The sequence below is a fragment of the Alexandromys fortis genome, unplaced genomic scaffold, assembly GCF_014885135.2.
Source record: "Alexandromys fortis isolate MF-2015 unplaced genomic scaffold, M_Fortis_MF-2015_v1.1 scaffold_40, whole genome shotgun sequence".
NCBI classification, from domain to species: Eukaryota; Metazoa; Chordata; class Mammalia; order Rodentia; family Cricetidae; genus Alexandromys; species Alexandromys fortis.
In genome coordinates this window covers 6,921,549-6,940,732 of record NW_026067966.1, presented here as the reverse complement: position 1 = coordinate 6,940,732, position 19,184 = coordinate 6,921,549, and the positions used below count along the sequence as shown (strand labels likewise).

At 38.0% G+C, this 19,184-nt stretch overlaps 1 protein-coding gene across 1 annotated transcript in view; it reads left to right on the top strand.

Annotated features, from left to right (window-relative positions):
- The window catches only part of Cps1 (carbamoyl-phosphate synthase 1), a 110,353-nt gene that overhangs the window by 49,980 nt on the left and 41,189 nt on the right, over nucleotides 1-19,184 (top strand). Inside the window, exons 19-21 of the mRNA XM_050154237.1 lie at nucleotides 1,225-1,423; nucleotides 3,342-3,518; nucleotides 6,453-6,571. Coding sequence (XP_050010194.1) covers nucleotides 1,225-1,423; nucleotides 3,342-3,518; nucleotides 6,453-6,571 — 495 coding nt within the window. The remainder of the gene's footprint in view (nucleotides 1-1,224; nucleotides 1,424-3,341; nucleotides 3,519-6,452; nucleotides 6,572-19,184) is intronic.

Genomic DNA, 19,184 nt, shown 5'->3' with positions numbered 1-19,184 from the left:
CTAGCTGTCTTTGCTGGCTAATCATAAACCAATCAAGATCTGGATGATCGAAACAGGTTGTGAAAAATATGCTTTTTAATCACACCTTTCAGATGTCGTGAAAAAGTGAAGACTGATATTTAATTTTAGTTTTCAACTGCCTATATGAGTGGTTAATAAAATATACTTTATTCAACTCAACACTTCAGTATAGATCAATTTGGTTCTAGAAATGTACACAATAAAACATACAACATTACCCATCAGCTTATAATCAACAATTAAAAACAATTCCACAAGAATAAGCAATGTAGGATTTTTCTACGGATAAATGTTACAATAAGTAAGTTCAATGTCCATTTAACAGCTGCTAGCAAACATAATTGAAAGGGAAGTAAATAAAGCCTTTTGTTTCTGTTGTTCGTTTTAGCAACTGGCATTTAAGTTTTATGACATCTAAATGAAGAAAATATTTGCTTCTTTAGTATGTTTATGTAGCTACACAGTGGTGCAAGGTTGTGGCGCTCTGCTCGTAAGTCAGAAGACCTGATTTCTTGCTTGGTTCATCAACTGATGTGAGTTGCACATAGCACTTACCGCCTTCAGTTTCCTTGTCTACTAGACGGGAACTTGTACTGAATAACTCATATCTAATGCTATAGTTCTAGGAGCTATTTTATCAAGTAAAATGATCTGAACTGACATTCTAGAGGATATCCAAGTTTCCAGAGGGTTAATTTTTACAAGAGCCCAAAGTTTAAATATTTGGAGATAGAACCAGGGTTCAAACTTGCTAGTCCAAATTTCCAGGCCATTTACAGTACATAGTAGTTCCCAAATGTCTCCTTAGATACACGCAGCGGTGCATGTTTTCTCAGAGACTGTTTTGCAGATTCTAATCTGAGTGGACATTAAACTCAGGTAGTGGAGGGAAAAATCTTGTTTATCAAGAAGCCTTTCGATTTTGTGTTGAAGGTATGAAAGTTGGAGGCTATAGCAATACAAATAGGGCTTACCAGTGAATGCTCAATGGCTGTATGCTTTATCATGCACCACTTTATTTTGTAAGTGGCTATTAAATCTTCATACATAGCAGAAATCAGGTGTGTCTTATACTTGAAGTCAACCAATTATTTTAAAGAATAATTCGTTCATGTTTGGAGCTGTTTTTTTTAGTACTTATTGCTCAAATTATAAAAAGAAAAAGAAAGTGAAAGTAGAATTCCTTTACCTCCTGCATTACAGCTACCCACTGGCGTTCATCGCAGCAAAGATTGCTCTAGGAATCCCACTTCCAGAAATCAAGAATGTTGTATCTGGGAAGACGTCAGCCTGCTTTGAACCTAGCCTGGATTACATGGTGACCAAGATTCCTCGCTGGGATCTTGACCGTTTTCATGGAACATCCAGCCGGATTGGAAGCTCAATGAAAAGCGTAGGCGAGGTGAGTTCTGGATTTAGCACTCCGTTCACTTTGTATTTGGTTTCTGTAATCTTGTCAACTCCTTAATACCAATGAAACTCAAAAGGTTGACCATGCGGATACTGGGTTCTTGACTGGAGAACATGTAGACGTTTCATTTCCTTTTTAGTGTTTTAATATTGCTTCTTTTGAGATTTAGTATGTTAGTTATTACACGATATTTTTATGGACTCAGAGTTGCCTACAAGGGTAAGGCTATATATGTGGGCATTATATATATATATATATATATATATCCCACAGATATAAATCTCATAGATATAGCTTAGATGAAATTTGTCTTTTCATCAAATCTAGAACTAGAACAGTATAAAAGATCATATAAGGGCTGAGAAGATAGTGAGTGAGTGTGCAAAGTGCTAGTTACACCAGCATGAAGACCTGATCTGAGGCCTCAGCACCCACCTAACGCCAAGTGCAATGGTGTAGACCTGTAATCCCATTACTGGATGGGATAGGCTTGGGAAGAAGATGAAAGAGTAAAGAGATAGGCAGGTTGGCTTTCCTCTGGCCAGAGGCTCCCTGGCCACCCAATTTAGTTAAATAGCAAGCTCCAGGCTCAGTAAGAGATCCTGTCTCAAGCACTGATATGGAGAAACCATTTAGGAGTTATCCCATTGTCAAGCTCTGGCATCCACAGCACACAGCTCAGTAAGTGCACGCCTCACACCTACATTCTTACACATGAACATCTCACACACATACAAACACCACATAACACATAGTGCAGTGTTCCCAAACCTCTACTGGTCTGACGTTGATTACTTGACTTTAGTTTGTTCTTGTGAGCTGTGGCTGTCATTTTCCTATGCTTCCCATTTCCCCATCTGTAGAGGAGATAAGCTGACTCCATGAGCTCTCACAGACCTTCAAGGGCAACAACTCCAAACTGAGCAAGCCCAGTGCCATCTTAGTCTCCCGCTGAACTGAAAGGTCCTGATACTTTGTTTTCCCCTGCTCTCTGAAAGCTCCCCTTATGTCTAACTACACTTGGGCCAGTGTAACAAAGGCTTTCTGCTGGGAATTAGTGATATATGAATATATATCCTTTACACAGTTGTCACAGCAATCTCCTAATCTGTCATTATTGTGATCTTGAGTCTGTATGGGGAATCATGAAAGTTTACAGAAGGCAGTATTACAACCTTTGATATTTTAAACTAGAGCCAAAAATCGCACAGTAATTTACTGTTCCATGGAAAGATTCAAAGACAATGTTCATCCCCTTCAATAAGTGGGTAAGGTGCAAAGCCAGATTAAATTTAGTTTTGTGTACTAACTGGTTCAGACTAAATTATCTCTTTTGTTGTTGTTTGATACAATAAGCTATAAAGACTAAAAGACATATAGAATTTATCATGGTGGAATTTAACCTCCATCTACATTCAAAAATCACAACTGTCTGTATTTGTTATGATTCTTAGGGGTCTACTAATACCAATACTTAGCTATAGAAAAATGGATCCTTATTTATACTCTTAAAATGGTCGGTATCTGTGTTAATATGCTTCTTTTCTCCTTATTTGCTTCCTATTTTTCTAAAGGACACTAGCATAATGTGTGCTCTTTTAAAGGGAGGGTCCCTATGCTTCAGCATTTGTTCCTCATTTCAATACTATTATCTTTCAGAACAGGTACAGGCAATGTCTTCCTCACGCTCAGAGATATAGCTATATCCACTTGCTGCTAAAAATCCTAATAAAATGTTATTGATTCATTACATTAAAAAGCATGGAGTAAAGGGAAGGGAAAATAAACAAAACCTCAAAATCGACTGATACTTTCAAATCTTTTGGCAGTTGTCAGGTCTTTGGAAATATTGCACACCTAATTTTACGAGCTTGTTCCTTCAATACATGCTTCTTCGTGTGTATTCCAGGTCATGGCCATTGGTCGCACCTTTGAGGAAAGTTTCCAGAAGGCTTTGAGGATGTGCCACCCGTCTGTGGATGGGTTCACTCCCCGTCTCCCAATGAATAAGGAATGGCCAGCAAGCCTGGATCTCAGGAAAGAGCTGTCGGAACCCTCCAGCACTCGCATCTACGCCATTGCCAAGGTAACACAGGATGAAGGGCTGCGAAAGATAGTCAGCCTGGCCTGTGCCATCACACATGTCTGCTTGTACTCTCTCTCTCTCTCTCTCTCTCTCTCTCTCTCTCTCTCTCTCACACACACACACACACACACACACACACACCTCTGTCTTATCTCTCTCTCACACACTCTGATTTCATCAGACGTTCTTCTAATTGAGTAATAAAATTTATTTATTTTTTAAAATTTAGCGAATGGCCCAAGGGTACATTGTACTTTTTAAGATAGCCACCCAGGAAAACGGCTCTTCCTTTCATCATACACGGCACCATACTTCAAGATTTTATAGCACTGATTTGTCCTTTCTTGTAACCTTTGTCAATGCTCCTTGCAAATGCATACCACTATATTTAGAGAGCAGATCCATACATTGGTATCATACAGCACATTCTAATCCCTCCTGCTTCTCTGTGTTTAAACACCAGGCTATCTAGACTGTGATGGTAGGCTCCTCCTTGTCATTATCTTAGTGGTGTATCTTTTAGAACAAAAAGCCCCACGTTTCTCACTTCCATCCCCCACTTCCTTTTCATGCAAATGAAGTGCCATTTTAATCTCCATTCATATTTACTGTGCTTAGAGTTTGAAGTTTCTGCTCATCTGATTTTATGAAAGGTGACTTGGGCAGCTGGAATCTGTCTGGTCAGAAATCCCTAAGTGGCTTTTTGACATTTAAGGAAGCACAGGCATTAATCCTCCAACAGTGGTAAACCACACTGGGTTCACAAAGCTCCCTTGGCCATTTTATGTTTGTTTACATGTGGGATGAGTTAGTAAAAATATGAATTTTATGGAAGAATATGACTTATGTAATGCCGTCATAGAAACAGAAAATGCAGCCTTTGATGTGAAATCACTGCAGCTCAGCAGCATTTAGGGGACAGTCGTGCAGGGAGCTGATGAAGAGCATCTAATATACACTATTCTCATTCTTATGGCTTCTACATGTAGGATAGTAAAGTCCTGTTGAAATTTTCTGGGAGAGACCATTGTCTTTGATGAATACTTTCTAATTTGGGTGTCAAAAATTATGTTTTTCTTTTGTGTTGGGGGTACAGTAACAAATTGAGATTTTTCTGGAGGTCATTTTATTTTATTTATTGTTTCTCTCTTAGTCTTTTATTTAAAAAAACAATCCATGGCGTTCAAATGTGTGGGTCTGGATGTGTAAATACATCTATCTATCTATCTATCTATCTATCTATCTATCTATCTATCATCTATCTATCTATCTATCATCTATCTAATCTTCTCCCCTGTGGGAAAAGCGGTAAATGGATTTTTTTTTTCCTTGAGTCTAGTAATCATGTTTCTGCCACTTCAAGCAGATGAAAAAGGACAGCATTTCCTAGTTCCCAGCCAGGCTGTAAAACGCAGGGAAATCTCTCATTCTTCTCTAACAGACATACAAAGGATGGGAGCACAGGGCATATGTGTGGAGGTTCATCCTGCACAGAACATGCTGTATATAAGCAAGAAGTGCAGGCGTGGGGATAGCAATTATTGTCTGCCAGAGTGCTGGGACAAGGAACTAGTGCTCATATCCACAGCGGCCAGGAACTTGTGATTTTGACAAAGAACGTAAGGACAGTGCAGGGCTGAAGGGGAAAAGAATGAAGGGCGGGCGTAAATCTCCACCTGCTTTGTGATTCTCAGAAAAGGGCAAGGTACCCTGAGGTCTGGTCTTTGCAGCACTCTTATTTCAGGATGACTGGATCATCACCTCTTGATTTGGGGAGAATGCAAGGTATTAGTTTTGATGTGAAGAACATTTGCGCAACCTCAGATGTGTTTGGGGTCATCATAGATTTCATTCCAGTGGGGTAAGATGTCAGAGTTGCAGTGTGGAAAGATGAAGGCTCAAGACTAGCAGGCTAGCTTCATGATGGAGGTGGGGTCTGACTGGAGGTTCTTCTTCCTCGGAGGGAGATGGGCACCAGGTTCTAGGCCTCTGCTAATTTCGCATCATAAGATGTCCTCTTTATTTATCTGTGGAAAGCACGGGTGACCTACTTTCTGTGCACCTCATTTTGTTAATGGCTGGCAGATACTAATCTCTTAGGAAATATGATCAATGTAGGTCTTACGTTATGCCTGGGATTTTGTGAATTACTAAGAGTAATATGAATAAAGTTAGAAAATGAGCATGACTCTGAGTGTTTTCATTAAATGTTGTTATAGTCTAGTCAAGTGAATTGTGAACCTTGCTGTAGCTCACAGCTGACAGTCATGGACTTCCTGACAGTAGAAATCAGCAGCGCTTTGTGAAAACCAAACTACGCTGATTCAAATGTAACGGCAGAGTTTCTAGTGAAGAGCATTTCTCTTCTGAGCTTAAAATCTAAAGTGTCATTCTAAAACTGTTTGGAAATAGGTATTAGACGTTTATTATTGTTCACTGATTACACGTACACTTGTATAACTATACATAAATAGCACTGGGCACATTTTGAGCTGGTTTTGAGAGTCATCTGGCCCGTTCAGCTCAGGGAGTAGTTAGTGTTTTATTCTTGAGAAGTTGTGAACGAGAGCTTAAGAGAACAGTGGGAGCTGCTGAGAGAGTGGAGCTATAGTGTCATTAGATCCCTCTTAATTCCAAATGATGGCTTAGGAAATAGTGACCTGGCCAAATAAAGAGGAGGAGACAGGACCTGTTGAGACTGTTCTGAGCACACACTTCTCTTGGCGGCTCAAAGTGCTGCCTTGGTCTGCCATTTGTGGGTGCAGATAACAGAACCCTAAGTTTATTTTAAGGAACATCAATGATTTAGTCTCATATCTCAGTTGGTGACTTGACCCCAGGCTCTCTAACTAATGTGGAAAGGAAGGGCTCTTATGTTTCCAACTAAGCCATCTAGAAGATGATTGCCCAGGCATGTGTTTGCTCTTCTCGCAGGCCCTGGAAAGCAACATGTCCCTCGATGAAATTGTGAAGCTCACATCTATCGACAAATGGTTCTTGTATAAGATGCGTGACATTTTAAACATGGACAAGACACTGAAAGGACTCAACAGGTAAGAGTTCACATATTTCTCGTGAACTTTTGAGCAGTTCTCTTAAAGTCTGCTTCAGTGAGCTAAATGGTGCCAACATTAGGCAAAGGTAGCTATGGCCAACATATGACTAGTAGCTTTTCGTATCATTTTGAAATATATTTATTAATATTTTGAGTTATTTATACTTTTATTGTTGACATCAAGCATTATGATTTTTAACTAAGTCTTTTGAGCTCAGAATAATTAGAGTACATTTATAAATATGTGTTAATTTACATATTATTAATCAGAAATTCAGCAAACAATATTTGAGTTTTATGTACATTTTCATTTCAGTTTTGAAGCTTAGTTCTGCTTTAAATATTAATCTATAAATTACTATATATTGATAGAGAACGTATTCCTCTCACGTTCAACTGATATTTTTGAGATGGGGACTTTCAGTTCAGCATGTAAATAAGTCACATTCTTGTGTCGCTCAACAGCCTTTCTACCTCTGACTAGCTTACAATTTTTATTTCTTTGTTGCCAATTATTTGCAAACTTCATTTCATGTTAATAATATTCTGATCATGTCAGGTAATTAAAATTTATCCTTTTATTATTTTTTTATTTGAAGACTGCCTATGGGTTAGACAGGTTTTACACATACATCTTTGAAAAGAGGAGCATCTATTACCAAACTAAGATATAAGTCATCTTTATCTTCTCTCTCTAACACACCGAAATACACCGATGCTCGCGAGAAATCTCATCTCCAAGCCTAGGGACGTGCTTAGAGAAAGAAAGATTTCGTAGTGTAAGTTCTTTTCAAATGACGTGGAGAAATGCACACTAGTTATGGATAATGTTGAGGAGATCCATAAGGTGGGCTGCCCATGTGTTTAGCGATGACAACCGATAATTGGGCTATTATTGCATTGCCTAACTGAGGTGTGTGCATAACAGCAAGCAAAGAAACAACTGATTTTTCTTTGGAATAAGATTAGTCTTTGAAAATTCGATGTAATAATTACCCATTTTAAATCCTTGACTTTGTACACAGGGACTTTGCCAAGCAAAGATGAGACTGGCCACCGTTGCCCGTAGTCAATTTTTAAAGAGTTTATGTTGAATGAACAGTAGTCAGCAAATAGTAAGACAGAATGGAAACTATACAGTAGTCAGCAAATAAGACAGAACGGAGCCTATACATTTGTCTAAGGATTTTGCTGACTTAGGGTTTCTTTTCTTGGTTTATGATGCTACCAGAACTTCCATGGTGAATTATACCACTGTTCAGTTTTAGGCAACAGATTTCAAAAGCCTATTCAAACACTCTGGGGAACCACACGGGGGCGCTAGAAACTCACAGTATGCCAAACAAACCTTGCATGGAGAGTCCAGATATCATTGTGATTGAAGTGTGCATTTGACGTATGTTCTGATTTGGGAGCAAATTTAATGTTTTAATTGAATAGTTTTTGTTACAACCAGAAATCAGGTTAAGAGTCCAATGAGGCAGAAATAGGTGTTTATGGGTAGAAAACAGGTGTTTGGAAAAGGAGAATGACTAATTCGCAGCTGTAGGCGACATATACCATCTCGACTTCAGCTTCTGTTGCATGTACTTGCTGACAATTTGACAATTTTAGTTTCCATTTTCTGATATAAACACATTCATAATTAAGCGTTCTTTCCTTTGTTCATAATGATCTGCACAAAGCTACCATAGTAGTTTTAAAATAATTTTAGAGTTCTAAAACATTATCACCGTGTAAATATGTTTTGATGTTTATTATAGCTTAAGATCTAAAGATCTGTATTGAGACTCAAAAGCAGTAAACAAATTCTGTGTTAATTATTCGGGAGATGCTGTCTGTACTGTTCTCTTTCTTTTTGAGTTTCATTAATTTAACACATAGCACTGTGGCGGTTGTTATGTTACATAAAAAAATCAGAGTGGATGACCACTGTGGCTAGCGGCTTCATTCCTCCTATGGAATATAAGGGTCTGAAGTCTAAAGGATATCAAAGTTGACTGATTCTAAATATTTTAGACTCAAGTTTTCTGGCCCAGTTTCAATCACTTTTACCAATATGAGGTCTTTGATTTCCTCAGACACTTTTAAATGTCCGGAAATGTTTAGTGTTCAAATTATGCATCATTCCCAAAATAACAGAAGCACCTTTTTGACATCAAGGAGTGGACTTATATGTTGCTAGTTTGGATAAGTGTTGAAAAGACCAGTTGTTGTTCTTTTTACATTTATTGGTGCTTTACTTTCGTTTTTTTTTTTTTTTTTTTAATCTTAACTGTTCTTACGTTGGAAATCTGACTTTAATATGTGGGCCCAGGAGGTATTTATTTATTTGATGTGTGTTGAGAGGACTCCAAAATTTTCCTGCCTCTGCATATCTCTGGTGTCATGTGCACAAATCCTTTTGCAATTTTCACATAGATTTTTGAGGGAATAGACAGCAAGGTTCTCTCACTTGGGAGAACGGGATAAGTATGGAATGCTTGACATGGGTTGTTTCTCCTTGCTTTTTCCTTCTGTATCAAAGATATCCAGGCTGAGTGGCCATATAGATTAGCTTATTATACTAGATACCACCTGTGGAATTATTGGCTCACTCCTTACTCTAGATTCATAGTCTTTCTGCTAATGTATGTGCAATAGTTTTGATTGTGAAGCTCCAATAATGAAAGAATCAAGGTTTCCTGGCACATGCCAAGTACCCAAAGAGGGCTTTACTTTTCCCCCTTAAATAACAACTGTAAATAACCTTAGACACAAGCATTTAAGGGTTCCTTTTTAAGAGATACACTTGGAATTTGCTGATGTATTTACCAGGTATCATTCTTTACTTTTATTTATGATATTTTGCTATCTGTTTTAGTAACTCTGGTCTGATAGTGAGTGAATCGGCATAGGACAGACTAGCCCCTCAGAATGTGGGTGACAGTTGTATGGCTGGGGCAGATTGTAAAGCCACTGGCAGTAAGACCAGGATTTATCCCTACTGTTTGTACTGGCTTATCCAACTTCAGTATCTCCCTCTCCTCTCCCAGTTCCTTCATTCCCCTACCTCCCCTCTCCCCCAGTATTACTTCTCCTTTCCCTTCAGAAAATGGCAGGCCTTCCAAGGATATCAACTAAACAGGGCATATTAAGTTTTAATAAAGCTAGGCAAACAGGCACATTTCCTCATATTAAGGCTGGACGATGAAACCCCCTAGGAAAAAAGGGTCTCAAAAAGCGGGCAAAAAGAGTCCGAGACAGTCCCTGCTTCCACTATTAGGGGTCCCACAGGAATGTCAAGCTACATAACCATCACATACATACACAAGTCATAGGTCAGACCCATATAGGCTCTGTGATTGCCACTTCAACCTCTGTGAACCTCTGTGTGCTTTTGTTAGTTGATTCTGTGGGCTGTGTTCTTGTGGTGTCTTGACCCTTGACCTCAGTGTCTTAACCCTGAGTGTTTACCCTACCAGCGTTCAGTTTTCATCGTTGAAATTGCCAATCCATGAGCACAGAAATGGGATATATGACACTTTAAAAGCAATATTCATATTTACTAATTAATATGATTGCCATTATTTAGGCAGCTTCAGCCAAAACATCTCCCTTTTCCACTTGTGCTCACTGACTTTCGTTTTGTCTTTAATTATTTATTGTGCTGAAGAACGTACTAGGGAAGTTGCCCATCCTAGGCAGTTCATCAAAGTGATAAATGGGATACTAACATTAATCAACACCATGTAATACCATTGATGTGAACTATTCGTATAGACTTTGTATGGTTTCTCTTTTCAGAATGTGATGTGAATTAGGTCATGCAGGATGCACGCACACCCACACACACCCACACATACATGCACACGCACACATGAATATGCATTGGAATTTAGAGATCTAGTACTACCAAATATACCTATTAACTGCACATTAATAGATCATTGATATGTTGATAGATTATTTACAAGGGGTTTGAGAAGTTAACACTGTTTGAATTTCGAGTGGAATTAACCATGTGCACACATACACAGACACACATCTTTTTACGGGTATGAGCAGGCATGCTAGGTACCATCTTCCAGCAGAGTTATTTGCCAATAGAAGCACAGTAGTTGTGGTCATCCACCAGCACCCATGGTAAACATTTTAGTTGTAGTCCCGATGACTACACAAACATAGGCACAGAGATTTCATAGCTGGAATGACATTGCTATAACTAAAGAAGAAAGGGAAATAAAAGAAGGCTTATGTGTGGGCAGGAACTATTTTAGAACCTTACGCCCCAGGCATTTTACTTATAGCATCAACTTGGATTGGCCAGTTTTCAGTTAAAAAGGTAAGCATATGATTTAAACGAATATGTGCAGGTCAGAAAAAATAGAAGCCTTTCCATATTCTCTGTCTGTTGCTCTAAATTGTGTGTTTCCAAACATGACTCTTTTGGATTCAATAGCTATTTCTAATATAACCTTTTCAAGGATGTTATTACACCCACCTACGTTAGAAAATACTGCAGTTTTAGAAAAATAACTGGCTATACCAAAGCTGCATTAAGCTTTGCAGTTCTCTTCAAGTGAACTTTTTAAAGAGAGAAAACCTGTCCATGTTACATTATGGCCACTGTAGTTTTCCTGGAATGGTCCACTTTGCCCTCTGACTTTTATATTCAACGATACCATTTACATAAGTCATGTAAGAGATAACTGTTGAAGGGATTTGTTTCCCACCATTTTTAGATGTTCAAAAGCAGTGTACAGAAACAGTGAGATATATTTTAGATTACGTAAACTTTAGAAGCTAAGATTTGGATTTCTTTCTACATGAATGATTGACAGACATTTGCTATTGGTTCCTGGAAAATGCAGAAGTTATTTTTATTCAATATTCTATGGGCTTCTGTGATTTTTATGCTATGCCAATTCTGATAATATTAATACTCTCTTCCCTTTTCATCGCCCCTTACCGCTGTGGTCAATGTACTAAAGAACGGGAAAGCGCAGTTTTCAAGGGTTCAGTTTTCACCTGCACTTGACTGTGTTTCGTGATAAAGTGTGCCCACTGGTAGGTGCTGGAAAATCACAGGCACGCCTATTGCTTAGGGAGACAATCCCGGGCGAGCCCAGTGAGTTCTGCTTGGGCATTCAAGTGCTAAATTAAGCTCAGCAAAGTCGGCCATTTCCCTGCAGCCACAAGCTTCTGGCTGATGTAATAACGCGGGTGTCACCTTAGCTGGAATAGTCCCTTCGAATGCCCTCTCCTACACATGCTAGCCTCTATTGACTTCTTATTTAACTTGCTCACAAGGCATGGCGAAATCAGACAAGAACACTTTGTGCTTACATTTGATTGAAGTTTCCAAGGGAAAGTTGTTGCCCAAGCGTTGTTATACCTTAGACATAAGAAGGAGAATGTCTGTACTTTAGCTCCTGGTGTTAATTTATAATTTCTGGGCTAAAATTTTAAATGTAGCAGTCATTCAGGGAGTATAGCATATTTGCCTGCTATTTGTTTATTTTAGAATGACATGTGTTTATAATACTGCTTATTCTTTTGGATGTAGAACAGGATGCAGACAGCAGGATACCTCAGTGCAACCCTCTGAACTGGTTCCCAGAAAATAGCCTTATGGTCCTTCATAACAGCACTAACTTAGGGTATTTCTCAGTTTAATCCTAATTATAATAAACTCCCCATTCTTATTTTACTAGACTAACATATGAGCTGCTGAATATGTGATATATGAAGTGTTAAACATGACAGGAAACCCACTCTCCCAGTTATGGTGTATTAATATTTTGTATCTTTTGTCTTCATATTCCTAGTTACCCACATAATGAACTTATTTTTTTTTTAATTTTTCTTTGTTCCTTTGATTTTTTTCTGAAATAATATTTCAGAAACCCTAGCTTGCCTTGAACTCACTGGGTGACTGAGGGAGGCCTTGATCTCTTGATGCTCTTGCTTCTACCTCTGAGGTGCTGGGGTATGGGTCTGTACTGTCTTTCCTGGCTATGGTGAGGTTCTTTGAAAATAATAAAATCAAAGCATACATAAATAAGAATATTTTTCTTTAAAACAGAAATATTGCTATGGGAAATTTTATGTCTCAAAACTAATACAAAAATACATTATATTTTAAACTGGCTTTTATGTTTTATAAGAAGAGACAGGCTATTTTAAGTAATCACATGAAAATAAAATGACTATTAATTTTAACTAAGAACCTATTTAGTCATACATGATACATAAATTTACACAAAACATTTAAGGTCTGAATAACACTTCATTAATTAGTTAAATAGTAATTTCATAGTTTTGACAATAATTGTGAAATTTTCAAGTGTTGAAGCATTCTTGATTCTGGTGTGGACATGATGTTTTACTCAAAAGCTTTTCAGAGTGAAATTCAGATAATTCATAAAACTCCTATTATGTTACACATATTTCTGTATATTAATTTTACATATCTGAAAAATTTAAAAACTTTAAAACCACATATACTAGTGGTGTGTAAGCATGAATCTGTTAATCATTAAAAATTGCTAGGTTATGTATATTGTCACTATGTCTAAAAGCAGTATTATAGATTGGGTGTTTAGTTGATATTATTTTTCTTTATTAGTAACCATGTTTATCTATTAGTATTTATTAATAAATATTTATTTGGTACCTATTGTATGCAAGGCCTTGTACTATGTCCAATATAATTTGATGAAGAATAATTTTTTGTCATTAGCCTGTCTTAGAGGACTTATAGTCCGTATAAATAGCCACATATAGATAGGCTTCATTGATGGACACATTAAAAATGGAAACAATACGTCGGGGAAGTTTAATGAAGGTTAAAACTTAGAGGCCTAATGCTCTTACACGCACATCTCATGTCTCAGCATGAGTGGTCTGAGAAGAATTCATCCTTGTTTTACTCTATAGATAGGGCTGCCGAACACTCACATTGATCCCCAACGTTTCTCAAGTGGTTCATGATGAACTTCGAGTCTAAAGGAAGTACGCCTTCCTTTCAAATACCCCATCTTAAAGAGAGAAGTTACTATAAAACAAATCAGTAGGAAAACACTTTCAACAATCAGATGCATCATAGAAGGGGGATGGGAGAGAAGAGTGGTAGACAATTGAATGAGTCTACCGACATAGATCACAAGGAGACAGGAGGGAAGCCATAGTTGCACAGTGAGCAAGGTGCAGTGGGAGAGGGCAAGGATTCTCCTTTACAAGTAAAAAGGCACGGTTACTGATTTTTTTTTTTATGTTAGGGTTAATGAAAGGGAAGAGCCTTAACTATTCAACGAAGATAGTGTAAGAGCAGAGGTTAAACCCAATGTTGTCTAACTATTTGATCATCCGTCGTAGTGGTTAAAACTACACAGTACTATTGTTCTATAGTTATTATATGCATGGCAGTGTCCTCCCAAATTAAATTACAAATTTCACTAGGGAGAATAGTAAATATTTAAAAGTCTTGATGTACATTTTAAGTTTAAAATGTACCATTTGTGTGAGTGTGTGCGTGTGTGATGTGTGAGTAAGGGCACAGACTATGGCGTGTGTAGTTAGGGGACATGTTTTGGGAGTCATTCCGACTTTCCGTTGTGGATTCTGGGACTGAACTCAGGTCTTCAGGCTTGTGTGGCAAGCTCCTTTATCTGCTGAGCCGTCCCACTTGAATAATAAACTTTTCCACCAGTCTTTCTTAGTAGGAACTTCCCTTGACTTGTTAGAACATAAAATAAACTTCACCTTTCCAAGGAAGAGCATTGCTCCTGGAACACATGCATAGAATTTGCAGCTGTCTATCTTTTATTTTCTTAGGAATCAGCATAAAAGCAAGCACTTAGTAAAATTTATATGATAGCACACTAATTAAATAAAAAACATTATTGATCTTAACGAAAATTAGAATATTTCAGTTATAGCAAAGAAAGGAGAAGGAAATAAAACACATTATTCCTGGCTGCTTAAAAGGACCAACCAAATTACTAATTGCAAGATGGATGGTCCGGGAAATAAATGACCGTGGCAGAGGACAGCATAAGTCAGCATTGTTAGCTTCTCATTTTTCTCTAATTAATGAGGAGGGATCTAAATGAGCTGTTTACTAATAAAAGAAGCTTTATCTAATTATTTTGTATCGTTAAATAGAGATTAAATACATAACCACTAAGCACTAGAATGTCTACAGGTGCAGAATAAAGTTTTTGTTACTTATTGAAAATGGACAATGTTTTTATACTTTTCCAGAAAACAATCTGTACCTTCAAATTTGTACAGTTTTGCAGTTGACAAGAAATTTTCATAAATATTTTCAATTGTCCTGAAGGATCTGGCTTGCTTGGTAAGGAAGGTTAAGGAACACCCAGAGACTGGAATGAAGGCAACCACATTTCTCTGGAGACCTTACAGCACATTTGTGTTATGAGTGATTCAGTCAGAAAATCGCATAGTCCTGTTTGTTATGGATGGTGAAGCTGTGCCACACCGGGGTGTGTATCATCTTGTATATCATGTTTCCAGGGGAAGTCAGGGACTCCACCTCAGCACCTCTGCCTTCATTTCTAGTCACCAACCCTTTTCTAAAGCTTTTTAGAGACATGCCTTTTAAACAGACAGTTGGAGATCAGTCCTCTTAGCTGTCATGTTGTGAGCTGCATGCTTTCCTGCCTGAACAGTTGACCTCACTCAGAGCAGAAGTATTGTAATGAACATGACCTTTTCTAGAGCTCTTCTGAGGAACATGCAGCGAGCCTGACAGGGAAGAATCCTACAGTCTGCATTTAGAAGATGCAAAAAGAATTTTTAAAGGCACAGATATCTCAGAGGATAGTCTTCAAAACATTTGCTTTCTTAATAGTAACTTCTAACATATTTACTTATATGTATATATGTTTATATTTAAAGTAGTGCATGATGCTGCTGGATGTCGAGGGGTGAGCAAAACAGTAAAGGAAAAATGAAAATTAAACAGGAAAAAGAGACGCAGTTTCAGAGAGCCTTGACCTCTAGAGTGTTCTTGCCTGGTAAATAATACCCAGGACTCCATTACAGTACATAAAGTCACAGAGATGGAGATGGAGTGCCGGAATGGCATGTCTCATGTTGATACCCAAAATGCCTGGGCTCTTTCCCTTCAGAACGTCAATGTCCGTTCTCAAAGAGTGAAAGCTATAATGTTCTTCGCTGCCTCAAAGACTGGGCACAGAAGGCTACCTAGGACAGGAAGGGGTAAAATGCCTGAGGTGTGGCCCAAATCCAGGGGACTTTCTAGCTTGGCTTGATGAGCTCTTTCTTTGTCCCTCCCTCTTCCTCACTGTCACCATTGTGGTCCTCTGGTTTCCATTCCTTTTCTCCTTGCATTGACCTCCATGAACCCCTTATTAACTGGTCAGTGCATGTGTTTTGTTTTATCTCGGGCTTTTTTCTTTCCTTTCCTTTTTGCTTAGTGGAGTCAAGAGTGATGGTAGGGTTTGACTAGCTTCCAGAAGTTAGTGAAAATCATGTATGCACCGGAGTTATATATTTGTTGCTCAGTAGGACATATGTGGTATTTGAAAAGCTCTTCTGTTGAAATAATACCTGTTTTTTTTTTAAACAAAGACAAAGATCTTCAAATAGACTTATTAGTGAAACAACAGATGATAACATCTAAGAATATCTGGTCTGGGTTTTCTGCCAGTTCTTAGAATGTTCCCTTTTTATATGTGCGATATAAATTTAGAAACTATGTCTATGCAAAACTTAATATTTTATTTACCTAATGTATTTTCTTTCTGTGTTTTTTTGGGGTAGTATAAATTTAAAATTATAAATGACTGTATTAATCAGAAGCCAAAGGGTATTTCATTGTATAGACTCTGCCTTTTGCTTCCATTCACTCAGGTGAGAACTACTGGAAGTTTGCTTCATTGAATGGAGTGGAACTATTTAGATATACTCAGATGTATGATGTACTTTGCTGGTTGTTACTTGATTTTCACCTTTATCAAATTATAAGCAGAGACATAAAGAGTTCAATTAGTAGTCACTGATAAATAAAATGTGATTTATTAAGAATCAGAATTACAATAATCTATACTGGGATATTTTTTCATAATTAGTAATTTGTATATGATTACTTTTTGAGACAGGATCTCTCTCTTATTGTAGCGCTGGATGTTCTGGAAGTCATTGCATGGACCAGGTTAACCTCAAACTCACAGATCTGCCTGCTTCTATCTCCCTAGAACTAAAGGCATGCACTACCACACCTGGCCATAATTAGTACTTTGGTATTACTATTAATAGGAAATTATACTATTAAATTTGATAGATATTAGTGATAGTACCAGATTGAAACTAATATCACATATTTCTAAATAATCAGGAATTATAAAATTTATTTAAAAATGAATATAAGACTGGAGATGTAAATTAGTGATAATATACTAACATAGCATGCCCAAGGCATTGCATTCAATCTCCAGCATCACAAAAATAAACAAAGAACTGTAAAAAGGCAGACAATATATAAAATATATAAAACACACACACATACACACACACATATATATGAAGCAATGATATAGAATAGAGAAATTAGAAATGGATTATTTAAAACATCAACAGTATCAATTTCTCATCAAGTTTTGGAGTTGTTGTGTAGTTTGTGTTTTTCGAGCTAAAAGGCAGAGTCCTGTGATGCTGTCTGTTGGGAACCAGTACTTCTGATAGGATGGCATCATTGATGCCAGCTAGACTGAGGTCCCAACAGATCACTTGCAAGATGCTTTGCTTTCTCATGACCACTGGAATTGCTCATGCCTGGCCTGTGTATGACGTGCAAGGATGAACATGTTATATTCTTTCAAAGACCCAATTGCTGCACAGAAATACACCATGATGATCTCAGAAACAAAGAGAGGTTAGTAGCATTCTCCTTGCTGTATCATCTTTTAATTTTTGCTTTTCTGAGCACCATGATTTTGCAAAGGTTCTTCTGTAATTCTCTTAAGGATATAGGCCTGGCTTCTTTCCCCAAAGGAAAAAGATGAGATGACAAATTATCTTTCCCCCAGTGGGACTTGTATGATTGTAGCAAGGTATTAATATGTTGAGATGCAAAAATTATTAACAATGTTGTGTGAATCCGAGGGAGAAGTTGGGGAGGGTTTGGAGGGTGAGAACACGCCACTCAGTTTCTCTTTTCTTATTGAACCTGAAGTTTACTGAGCAGCGGGACTAGAGTTCAGCCTTTTGTTTCTCCTAAGAGGAAAGACAACAACAGGACTGTATGTCCGTCCCATAATTGTAGGCTTAGCAGAGTGCTTCTTTTCATGTTAGAGCTTGTGCAATATGGAGGAAGATTTGTTTAGTATGACTTGTGAGTTGGTGGACTGGATAAAAGCAGTCAAGTGGCAGAGAGGACCCGCGAGTGCACAGCTCCCCTGGTAATTGCAGTGCTGCCGGCCCTCCTCCAGTCTGCTAATAGATTTCCCCAGTTCCGCTGCGCCAGGTGAAAATTTCCTCGTTAAGAAGTTATCCCATTTCCTTTCATCATTTATTATTGAAGACCAAGTTTGAGTGGAGGAAGTTTCCGAGATGACAGGGTAGAATTTTAAACAACAACAAAATCCACGCCGGGAATCGGGGGCGGGGGTGGGGGGAGGGGGAACTCGCATTGTTTATAACCCAGAACACACAAGAGGCTCCCTGCGGGAGAAGCTGAGCCATGCTGTCTAACCAGCAAAAGATTATAGCAGAGTGTGTAAAACTCCCATTGTCTCTGCTCCTTCTAAAATTCCACTCTTTGCTCTGTGCATCTGAGTAGAGAGGAGGTAGAGTAAGGGGGCCGTGTCCCTGCCTCTTGGTGTGTCGTGGCTTTATCGTGTAGATTGTACTATGAGAAGATGTAAGTCCAACCTTTGAAGAATTACCCTTGAAATCTGAAAAGAAAAGCTGATTGGGGAAATCAAACTTGTTTCTATTGCATATTTTAGGAGATGTAGCCCTGTAATATAGATTTAACGTATATATGTTTAAAAGAGTGAAAATAAACCAGATACCAGCACACATATAAGTAACAGAAGGATCATGTTACTGCACACGTTTTAAAACCCTGTGCTTCAGTGCAGTATGTTACCTTTAGCTGCTCATTCTCCTAGCTTGGTATAATGCTCCCTTTATTTATCATATAACATAAATGAAGCATTTCCCACCGAGGTTTCAAATATAGTATTGAATACCAATTCAGCATTTGTATTTCTTTTAGCAATAATTGTGCTTTGTATGTGTTCCAAGTGAAGATTTTCATTCTCCTTTGGAAAAATAATCTCGCTACATTCCCTTGCCCTACAATACAATTCTAACTAGTTTGGAAGAACAAAAGCAAAAGCAAAATGAAAAACCAACTTCTTGCGATGGTGATGGAAGTTCTGTTAGCAGACAGAATGTAGGTGTGGGCAGAAAAGGAGATGGGACAGTGTGTCTGAGGTTGTTTCACTAGGCCCATGCCCATTTGAGAAAGTGGTTCTCTGCCTTACAATGTTCCTCATGCTGTGGGGACCACCAACCGTAAAATTATTTTCATTGCAACTTCATAACTGTAATTTTGCTACTGGTATGAAATGTAA